The sequence below is a fragment of the Rhincodon typus genome, chromosome 41, assembly GCF_021869965.1.
Source record: "Rhincodon typus isolate 14 chromosome 41, sRhiTyp1.1, whole genome shotgun sequence".
Taxonomy (NCBI): domain Eukaryota; kingdom Metazoa; phylum Chordata; class Chondrichthyes; order Orectolobiformes; family Rhincodontidae; genus Rhincodon; species Rhincodon typus.
Window position 1 is genome coordinate 7,619,380 of NC_063372.1, and position 11,559 is coordinate 7,630,938.

Below are 11,559 nucleotides of genomic sequence, written 5' to 3' on the forward strand. Positions count from 1 at the left end.
ACCATTTTCCAAAAATACTGGGGACAAACAATTCTGAGCTGTAGTGTGTTAACAAACGATCCATTGCAAGTAGTCTTTGCACATCTGCGCACCAACAGAAAGAACTGTCATATTTACACCTCTAGCAAAGTAAAACACACAATGGTTGTGAGGTGTTATAGAGTAGCATCTCCTTAACAAAACAGTCACAAAGCTGAAGCTTTACCTATGTAACTTTGCAATTGCATTCTTCTATCTTTGTAGTCCCAAAAACAGTTAGTAAGCATGTACAAAAAAGAAGATGATCAGTTTTGGCTTCAGTTAACAAAATATTAACACTAGTTTAGAGAATTGAAATAACTGTCTTGTGCAGATCACATTCGACATTGCAAGGACATCCATTTGCCAGTTTTGTTTTTCACTACAGTCAATGATGTGCTGAAATATACAGTTCTGTTTATTCAGGCACAGAACCAAGAGTTGCAAAACATCCAACTTACAGGTTTTCGTGAAGTTAAATTGAATTTTAGCATCAGATGTGTCAATTCTTTATCATGATACCAAACGTTTCAAGTCAAAGTAGCAGTGGAATACACTTTCAACAAGAAAAAAAATCTAAAATCCTTTGAATCAGACAGAAACACAATATTCAATGATCTTAGTTTTATGATTTCAAACGGATTTTGAAATTCTGTTTACTGGTTAAACTGCAGTTTGGAAAAGTCTAGAGTTTTGTTACAACATTCACAAGGTTGCCACTTATTGAAGTTACCAATAAACAGAAATGACTTTTAACACTTCAAACATTTAATTAATAAATAGATAGATAGCCTGTCTACCAAAAATGCACTACCCCATTACCAAAAATGGCAAAACTCCTGCAATTATGTTTCTGGTTCCAGAGTTAAAGAAAACGTTTTAAATAAAATGCATGCCATTACTTTGATCCCAATTTAGGTCCTTCCAGAGGACCATTTGCTGCTGAGAGAGAGATAGATTACACTGGATCTTGGGAAAAAAAAAGTCTTGCCAACAACCAGAGAACATGAAGGGATTATCAGGGTGGCATGAGGACTTAGAGATCTGACAAAAAAAAAGTGAGTTAGGTGCATTACTGAAGAAATGCACGTTCAGATCGGTCTGCAATTTGAGAACCTTAACACTGTTTCTCTGCAGCTATGGCCAAAACGTCAGCAACAGTCACGTGTACTCATTAGGACCTGTAATCTAAATGTTGACAGATGCAAGGGAATAGTTGGGAGCTCAGGGTTGAGGGTGCAGATCTGCATGTAAGCACCGAAGCAGCTGAACCTACTCCCTCAGGATTGAATCACAGCAGCAATCACAAACCTAGACACCCACAAATGAAAGACCAAGTTTGTGTGAAAACAGCTAATGAAGTGCCAGAAACAGCAGTGCTCTTGCTGCTGCATGTCTAGTTAGTTAGTGGAGCAGCAACAACAACTGGGATACTTTCAAAGTGCACAGTGCTCAATAATAACCAACATTAGCAAATATCTCTCGTAGAGTTCGTTGGATTCTAAGATAAGCTATGGTAATTTTTAATTGCAGGATTGGGCTATTTTCATCAATAACTGTAATGCCCATTTTATTATGCCTTAAATCATCTTCTCACAATTTCAGCCTTGCCTGGCCCTGTACTTACATCCTCAAAAACAAGAAAAACAATGAATAGACTAAATGGAATCAAGTAAATTCCAGAATAATCAAACTCAAGCCCAATATTCTCAAAAAGGTATGTTCTAAGGGCAGAATTTATCTGATGGCTTTTAGCAGCATGCACACAATCATTTCGACCAATTTAAACACATTTTCATACTTTAAATGTTCATGTGTTATCAGAAACTTTTTATTACAGGCATTTTGCTTGCCAAAAACATTTAAGAAAATCATTGGTTACTTCACAGCTCCCCCTCCCTTTCTGGTTTTGTAGATAACTGCTCTTAAGCAATAGCTTTTGCATCTGTTTGCTACTTATTCATTGTTAATAAGTTTTATGAAAATGATAAAGCTAACTAGGTGACAACTACTCTGTGTCAATTTCAAACTAATAGGAGTCGTGTAAATGTGTAGTCAAGCTGGACAAATGCAAACTAAACAGAAGACTTGCCACATGGAATCATTTCTCCAGTTTTGCACTGCAATAGGCAGATTTTTAATTTTGTAAAGTAGCAAATTCGACAGTTTTAAAAAAGTGCATTGAAAGCATACGACTCAAAAGTTACTCACTCAATGTTCATCCAAATAACTTTTAAATACTGTGTAACCATTGAGTCTTACCCCGACCTCCAGAACCACTGGTATCAGTTGGCTGTGAAGAATCGCTAGCTGGCCTTGAACGTTCCAGCTGATCCTCACTGCGCCAGCTTGGATGCCTACAGTGAACCAAAGTACATTACTAAATGGCATTAACACACAGGATTTACATGTTGATTAAGAGAAAGTTATCACTGGAAGTCAATTAAAGGCAATAGAAACATTTCCAAATAATTCAGAGTGTCAACTCAGATACCTTAACCATTACTACATGTTCATAAGAATGCAAGAAAGGTAAATTAGATATTTCTTCCAGGCAACTTTAAAATTACCTTTGGAATAACACTGTCATTTTTTGCTGATATGTTAAATATGTAACAAGAAGAACACTGCTTTACAAACAATGCTTTCTTATGCTTGGATTACATCACCAGTTACGTGACATTGGGATTTATTCAGCAAACATTTCCCATTTTTACAAATGAAAGATTTTCATGGGTGAAGTGGTTAGGTGGGTAATGATAGACATCTTTGGTAATAGCTAACCAATGTAGATTCAAAAGATTTAAGAAATAGGAGAGACAAAACATTACAAAATGCTATGCTCACCACAATTTTTTAAAAAATTATGTATTTTTCAAATATCTCGTGGGGTAGACGAGTAACTTAAATTCAAATTAATTTGCGAATTTCACTAGTTAGGGCACAGTCCTAATTGAGTGTACAGAAATCTGTCAAGTGAAATAATGGTTACGGACAACTAAATCATCGTTCCTCTGGCCAGACAGAACAGACATCAAAATACCACCTGTTTCATGCAAATGTTAGTATTCTTTCTTCCCACCCTATAGGGTTGGCACCATATTAAATCAAGTTCAACTATACAATAATACCTAAACAAATTACCACGTGGCCTGAATCAACACAGCATCTGCACTGCAGTAAACCACTTGCAAACTATGTCAATCTTATCTTGCCTTAATATTCGCAAATTGTTTTCAAATGCTATTTGCATTGATGTTAAGAATCTTAACAGCTTTCATTTCTGCAATACTTCAATTATATTAAAACAGATGTTGGAATACATCAGTATGCAACAAGTATTAGAAGTCAAAATATGGATCAGAAGATAAAGATTAACTTGCACGGCACTATAGATAGCACAAGCTGAGATCAATGGCGAAGGCACTGCATTTTAAACTTTTTGAAGGCTTAAAAAGCCAAGTTGCAAACAAATTAGAGTGCTGCCACTTCAACTTCTGGCACTGAATAACCATACTTGGTTGCCTGTATAACCTCAAGAATAGTTACAAGTATTGTTGTCAAGTACTTGGTAAAACTACAGGCTGTCTGAATAAACCACTACTCCACACAGTTTGCATTGCAAATGCTGCAAAACGAGCACTTTCAGATATAAACACATGCAGGTAAGACGACACTGTCTTGAATGTAGCGCAAAGTGCTTCTGACTGTACACTAAGATAACAAACTTCCAGAGGTTTGCAAGATGAACAATTATTTTAGTAGTCAGAATGAAATTGTACTTCGCTAAAAAGCAAATGGATTTCAGTACGATAATCAAATGTATCACTGTATCTTCTTGGATATTGACATTTCTACAACAAAATGCATACACACTATTTTTGACCAGTTTCGTTTATCCTCAGAGTTTGGGCATTTTTGGATTAACTAACCGTTCCCTTGGTTGCTTAACCCCTTTAATCCCTCTTTCTTGATCCTCTATTTGCCGCTGATACTTTTCTTGCTCTTTTTTCAAACGCTCCTCAACCTCACGTTCTTTAGCTGTTGTATCTACTGGTTTGGCAGCCCCAAATATGGATGCAGATCTTCCAGATGACTGCGCTGGAGGAGCTCTGACAACTTCTTCTTTTGGAATGCTGCGAGGTTTGAGGTTCAGTTTAGGTCTCTGCATAGAACCTATTGATAAAATTTCATGAAACAAAAAAGTTAAGACACTGTACTATCCCAAATTCGGTAAATAAATTATTGACAGAAGAGCCCAAAACAGAAGAACTTTGCCATATTTTACATTTCTTTGAAAATCAAAACATTGCATACAAGAAAGGAATATGTTCAGGCAATTAACTAGAGACATAGCAGTCTTGTGGTAAGATTTTTGCTGATTTCTCCAGCAAACTACTTTTGAGATCAGCAGTTTACTGTTGTGTCTCAGTATGACGTGACCTTTAACATGATGATAACCTCACATGTAGAACACAACTGAGGTAGGAATCACAGTGTACCTTTGTACTAAGTTACTGAATTGACAATTTTGCGCCAAAATTTAAGCAATCATTCTAACTTTGTCAGAGAAGTGGAGTAGTGTTTAAAAGTTTCTTCAGCATAGCACCAACAATAGAAAAAAAAAAATTGAGAAAGCAGCATCCATCGAGGCAGAAGTGAGACAGATAAGTTTAATGAACCCAATGACAGCAGTGCACAAAACATCTACTCAAATGATACATGCAGGCAAGTTCAACATTTAGCTTTAGCATAAGCTCACAGCAACTGGGAAAAGGCTCAAAATGCAATGAGCTATTCCAAGGGTATTTCAATCTTTTTTTAAAAATAAAAGCATTTTCTTTAGCAAGACATCTGTTACCTCTATCTTCATGCCTCATTTCATCTCTTGAGCCATAGTCACTTCTCCGGTCATCTCTTCTATCAAAGCGGTCAAAGCCATCATTGTAACGGTCACTATAACGATCACCACCACCTCGGAAATCATCACTCCGCCTGTCATCATAATTATCTCTTCTGAAGCCACTGCCAAACACACGCCGGGAACCTAGAAAACAATTCAATCTGAGATACTTTTCAATCACTAATAAACAGTTAGAACTTGTAGAAGCATACTTGCCTTGATGAGTCCTACTTCCTACTTGCCTACACCACAAGAAGCTTGACACCATCCAGAATAAAGCAGCCCACCTGACTGAAACGCCATGCATCACCTTCAACATTCACACACATATCATACACACTGCTGCTGCCACTGTAATATGCACTTCAGTAACTCACCAAGGCTCTTTAGATAGCATCTTCCAAACCTACAAATTATTCTCCAAGCCACTCACTATCACTTGGAAATACATCACCCTTCCTTCACTGCTCCTAGGAACTCCCTTCCGAACGGCACTGTTGGTGTACACATAGCACATGGACTGCAGCTGTTTAAAAGGGCAGTTCACCACTGTTGTTCCCCAGTTGTGCTGGAGAAGGCAAAAATACTGGCTGAGCCAGTGATGCCAACATCCCAAGAGCAAATGAAAAAATTACACTTATGAAAGCAAACTGCCATATACTCACTTACATAACCAATGCAATTTGCTAATTCACTCAGTCCTCAGTGAAAATTGCAGTACTTTATTTTTCATTAATTTCAGTAGAATATACATTTCTGTAGAATGTCTAATTTGCAGGAATATTCTGAGCACTTAACATCCATTGCATAAATGTGAACAATCTGCTACACTTGTGGAATAGCACCCAATATTTCAAAATACTGTATATCCCCTTACAAAAAGGGCACTATCCCAAGAAATACTAAAAATATAGCTAGTTACTGCTACAGTTACTTGGTCGAGCAATTACAATGAAATGCACCAGGACAGGTGGCATATCCAGATTCTCTTTAATCAAAAGGAGTCTTTATGAACAAAAGTATATTGATAACAGTAGCAATCTCAACAAGAGTGCTATCCCACTGCACTAATTTAGCAATATATGACAACATTGCTCAGAACTTCCCAGTATATTAAAAAAATTCCACTGGTGCCACTATGTATTTCTTTTAAAATCATAGGAGAATGGATTGCTGTCAAATTAGATATTTCTAAACAGTTCACACCATATGACAAAGGTTGACAGGACAGAAGAAAGCTTCTCTTTTAGGCTCCAAGATATACGACTGGCCTGAACAAAAACTCAGGGAATGCTATTTTACTGCGCCAAAGATATTTATAAGCATGTGAAAGGAACCCCAAAAGGTTCATCCAAGTTCCCTGCTCTAATTATATCCTATCCTTTTGTTTGAATCTGAAAAATCAACACAAAAAGAAAAACAGATACAAAGTCTAGCTAAAAACAAGACCTAAAATCTGTATTAGTCTCTCCCAAAACTCACTCAGAACTGCGAGGCCTGGCTCTCAAAGTTAAAAAAAAGGTCAACACCTAGAGGTTGAAGACTTTCTCAAAAATGTATAAAGGGGGGAAAAAGAAAAGTTATACATGATAACACTTAAGACTTTATCAGAGAGCGCATTGGTCACAGTCCTGACAGAGTAGAACAAAATTGATTCCCAGAGCTAATGCTAAAAGGGACTTTTTAAAAAACAAACTGAACATTCATATCCAACCTTATGACAGGAGACGCTTGTCAATATATCCATGGGAAATATTTTGCAGCTAAAAATTAACTAAATTCAAATGAGAAAATAAGAGCACGTGGTCTAGTCTGTACCCACTTCATATTGCAATAGCCAGCGTGTCTTTGGAATAGCACAGACTGGCGCTGCATGTCAACAGCTGAGTCTGTGGGATTTGCCTGGGAAATTGAAACTTCCGATGGACAATTCCCCTGTGCATGGAACCCTTTGAAAAAGCCCTTTAAAGTCAGAGATTTTAAGAGCGTTCAGAGTCACTCAAGTCTGATAGCCACCAAGAAAAATTCAGAGGATTAAAAACCTGAAACTCTGGACAACTATTAAACTGAACCCCTGATTCACCAGTGACCACCCCCCAATCCCCTCCACCACCACAACCAAATCACCCGCCTGGAACCCTACCTGATAACACACATTTCCTCAGCCACTTTCAAAAGGTCCTCTGGGACCTTGGAACTCCTGAAATATGGTAGCAAGTGTCATTAAAGAAAGGGGCATGTCTTGGCCTGCACACTACTCCTGTGCTGAGTGGATTGCTTCCCAATTTCTTCTGAGGGGCAAATTCAAGACAGGCCAGATTTGGAATCTTGGCCAGAAAAAAAAATAAAATCGATGGCAGGCTATTTTAAAAGATAATTACCATTGAATGAATCTGTTCCAACAGTAAATATATATCGCTATTGTTTTTAAAAGTTTTGAAAAGTACATAATCACAAACCACTTACAGATCCGATATACAGCAACTTTTTTTGAGCATTTCAATTAATTAGTAGCTCAGACAAATTTCCAATGTTTGCGATTGCACTTGCAAGCATCTTTCCTCCAAGTTTCAAAGACACAAGTTGCAGCTTGCTTTGCTGTAGTCGTAGTCTTACTGTAATGCACTCAAGAGTGCATGTGGAAATGATTATTTATCAGCACTGTACTATAATCAGTAAAGTTAGATCACATTGGATTCAGTGAGAGCTTGCCAATTAGCTACAGAATTGGCTTGATAGTAGAAGACAGAGGGTGGTGACGGAGAGTTGTTGTTCAGACTGGGGGCCTGTGACCGGCGGTGTTCTGCAGGGAACGGTGCTGGGTCCGCTGTTTGTCATTTATATAAATAATTTAGATGAGAATTTAGGAAGCACGGTTAATAAGTCTGCAGATGAAAACAAAATTGGTGGACAGTGAAGAACGTTAATTAAGATTATAAGAGGATCTTGATCATAGGGCAGCACAATGACTCAGTAGTTACCACTGCTGCCTCACAGCACCAGGGACCCAGGTTCGATTCCAGCTTCAAGCGACTGTCTGTGTGGAGTTTGCACATTCTCCCAGTGTCTGTGTGGGTTTCCTCTGGGGGCTCCAGTTTCCTCCCACAGTCCAAAGCTGTGCAGGATAGGTGCATTGCCATGCTAACTTGCCCATAGTGTCCAGGGATTTGCAATCTAGGGAGATTAGCCATGGGAAATGCAGGGTTACAGGGACACAGTAAGGAGTGTAGGTCTGGGTGGGATGCTCTGCGGGGGGTCAGTATGGACTCGACAGGCAGAATGGACTACTTCCACACTGTAGGGATTCTAGGATAGGATTCTATGAATTGGAGTTTAATTTGGATAAATAGGTGGTGTTGCATTTTGGTAGGATGAACAAGGGCAAGACTTGTACAGCTCATGGTAGGGTTCTGGGGAGTGTTGTTGAACAAAAACCTAGGGGTCTGGGTATATAGTTCATTGAAAGTTGTGTCACAGGTAGACAAGATGGTAAAGAAGGCATTTAACATGCTTGCCTTCATTGCTCAGACCACGGAGAATAGGAGTTGGAATGTCATGTTGCGATTGTATCGGATGTTGGTGAGGCCACTTTTGGAGTACTCTCTATATGGTTCCCCTGCTATTGAAAAGGATATCATTAAATTGGAGAGCGTACAGAAAAGATTTACGAGGATGTTACTGGGACTGGATGGGTTGAGTTATAAAGGACAGGCTGGGACCTTTTTCCCCCTGCAGCGTAGGAGCTTGAGTGGTAACCTTTTAAAGGTTTATAAAATCATGAGGGGCATAGATTAGGTGAATTGCAATGGCTTTTTTCCCTAAGGTAGTTCAAAACTAGAGGGCATAATTTTAAAGCAAGAGGACAATAATTTAAAATGGATCTGAGGGACAACTTTTTCACACAGATTGCGTATGTGCAATGAACTGCCAGAAGTGGTAGATGCAGGCACAGTTACAACATTTAAAAGACATTTAGACAGGTACATGAATAGGAAAGGTTTACAAGGATATGGGGCAAATGAGACTACTTCAGTTTGGGATACTTGGTCAGCATGGACGAGTTAGACTGAAGGGTCTGATTCTGTGCTGTATGACTCTCTGGTTCATAGATTGGAAACCCATTTTCTTAAAGTAATACTACAATAGCAAATAATAGGCATTACTGAAACAAAATTGGCAAATTTATGCACATTGCATAACATCAAAATATAAGTGCATTGCCTCTGTAGCATTAAAAAAAAAACTTATAAAATTATGCAATGTTCTAGTCAGAGGCATTGCTGGTTAGATTGCTGGAACTGACCACATGTAACAATACCTGACATAAAGCATTTAACAGAAGAACCAATAATACAAAATTGAAAATTCTGAATCCCTTTCAAATAAATTACTCTAAGATGCATATTTGTATGGCAGATAATAGAAATTTCTACTTAACAATGTTGTATGTCAGCAGAGTGGGATGCTGCAATTTTTCTTAAGACTTGACTAGCATTTTTAGTGATATTAATAAGTTAATTGGCACAATCATCATTTTGATTGCATGCACATTTATGCTCAAATTAATACACTCAACAATCAAGGTGATTGAATAAATATTGAAAAGCATCACAGTGCATCCAGTGACTCTCAAAGTTCTTTTGAGGGCAGGCACTTCACTGTCTACCCTATCGCTGTAAAGCATTAATGAACATACCTCTGTCATACCCACGATCCCTGAAGCCGTCATCCCTGTATCTGTCCCCATCTCGACGAAGACCATCCCTGTCACGGGACTCGTAACGGTCCCTAGTTCCTGCAAAACCACATGCCAGAAATGTTAAACGTTACAAGAAATCATATACCAAAAGAATGCACATACTTAAAATGCAAAAACAGAAAATCCTCCAAGCTATATGCACGACATGCAACGACACATTGGAGGGTTAAACACAAATTTGCGGAGTAGGTGATCAACAGTAGTAGTACTTCACCTCCATTCCGAGCTCAACTAATAAGGATGAGCTACACACCAAAAATGGGCAAACACTGCCAGCACTGTGAGCAGCCAAGTCCTATTTTCTGTCATGTGCATTCTAAATAACAAATTGTTTTAGCTGACCAACAGAAAACAAACCAAAGTGTTTTACAAATGAAGTGTGCACCCAGGGATGGGGAGGTGCGAAAGAGAAAGGGAGAAGATAATCTAACAGATACTGAAATAAAGCCACAGAAATATGCTGTCAACAGAATTGTTCAGAGGCAGTTCAAAAGTGCCAAACAATGCAGTAGTGATGATATCTCAAAGAGATGTGGCAAAGAATTAAACACTAAACCAAAAAAAAACCCGAAAAAACACGAAATCAGAAATTGCAAAACAGAAACAGTAGTGATAATGGTGGATAATGTGGCCAACCATGCCACCTATTATAAAACGGTCAAGTAGAAATGCAATATCATTGCAGCAAGTCTTGGCTTTGGCCAGGGTAGTCTTAGTGGTGCAAGTAGGCTTGAAATGTGATTGGATGAAAGCAAACTAAGTAAATGTTGAGTTTTGACATATTTATTGTTAGAGATTAGGAGGCGGCAGTGGTGTAATGGTACTATCACTGGACTAGTAATCCAGGCTAACAATCTGGGGACATGATTTCAAATCCCACCATGTCAAAAAGTGAAATTTGGATTTAATAGAAATATATATTAGAAGCTAGACTAATTGCAATCACATTGTTACAAGGATCAAGGGTGCCTAAAGGAAAAGGACTATTAACTGTCACCTAAAATTGAGGCCAGACTGCAAGTCAACTGCCCAGATGTTAAGGGCTCAAGGGAGCAGAAAGTGAGTTTTATGGAAGGGGTGCCAGTAAAGGGTTAAGATGTGAAACAGAGCTGCAGAGTTATTGGACTGGAAAGGATGACAAAACAGGGTTGTGTATTAGGAATTAATAAGCAAGTTCTCACAAACTGTGCAGGAAAAAGTAGAGCAGCATTGCACATTTTCACTCATTTCACAGACTCTACGCACCTGCACCCATCTTCTGTTGATCCAGACTCAGCAGCATGCTTCAAATTTGTGGGTCTTTTGAACCCTTTTGATTACAAAAGCCTTGCTCGCAGTTGTAAGAAAATGTAATCTTGACATGTTGTTCGAATGTTTCAGGTTTTAGAAAGCATATATGGACAGAAGGCAGCAAAGTGGAACTGATTATCAGATCAGCCAGAATCTCACCAAATGGCAGAGCAGACTCAATGGGCTGAATGGCCTGCTTCTGCTCTGGCATCTTATGGTCTTATATTGCTAGCATTTTCCTGATGAATTGCTCAGAAGGAGCAGAAAAGATGTCCTACCAGACCAAGCCATCATATACTTCAAGTTTGCAATTCTGTAATGTTCTGACATTTTGATTATTGAAGTGTACATCACATTGCTCCTGCTATAGAGAATAGTACTACTGTAGCAGGGCACTGTAACTTTATTCTAATTCCAACACTTGTTTAATTCTTAACTCTTTACTACGCTTTCACTAATGCCATGATACTTCACTCACCTGGCATCATTAAAACATGTTGTCAACTGTCCACCTGAAATGTCACTGTCACATATATGCAGATGCTTCAATCTAAATTTCTGTTAAGCACTGCTGCGATATAACATTTTA

General features: G+C 38.4%; 1 protein-coding gene across 1 annotated transcript in view; it reads right to left on the bottom strand.

Annotated features, from left to right (window-relative positions):
• Positions 1-11,559, bottom strand: part of eif4ba (eukaryotic translation initiation factor 4Ba) — a 39,691-nt gene that overhangs the window by 9,424 nt on the left and 18,708 nt on the right. The window contains exons 7-10 of the mRNA XM_048618977.1: positions 9,618-9,716; positions 4,880-5,065; positions 3,951-4,194; positions 2,281-2,375 (exon numbers count right to left, since the gene is read on the bottom strand). Coding sequence (XP_048474934.1) covers positions 2,281-2,375; positions 3,951-4,194; positions 4,880-5,065; positions 9,618-9,716 — 624 coding nt within the window. The remainder of the gene's footprint in view (positions 1-2,280; positions 2,376-3,950; positions 4,195-4,879; positions 5,066-9,617; positions 9,717-11,559) is intronic.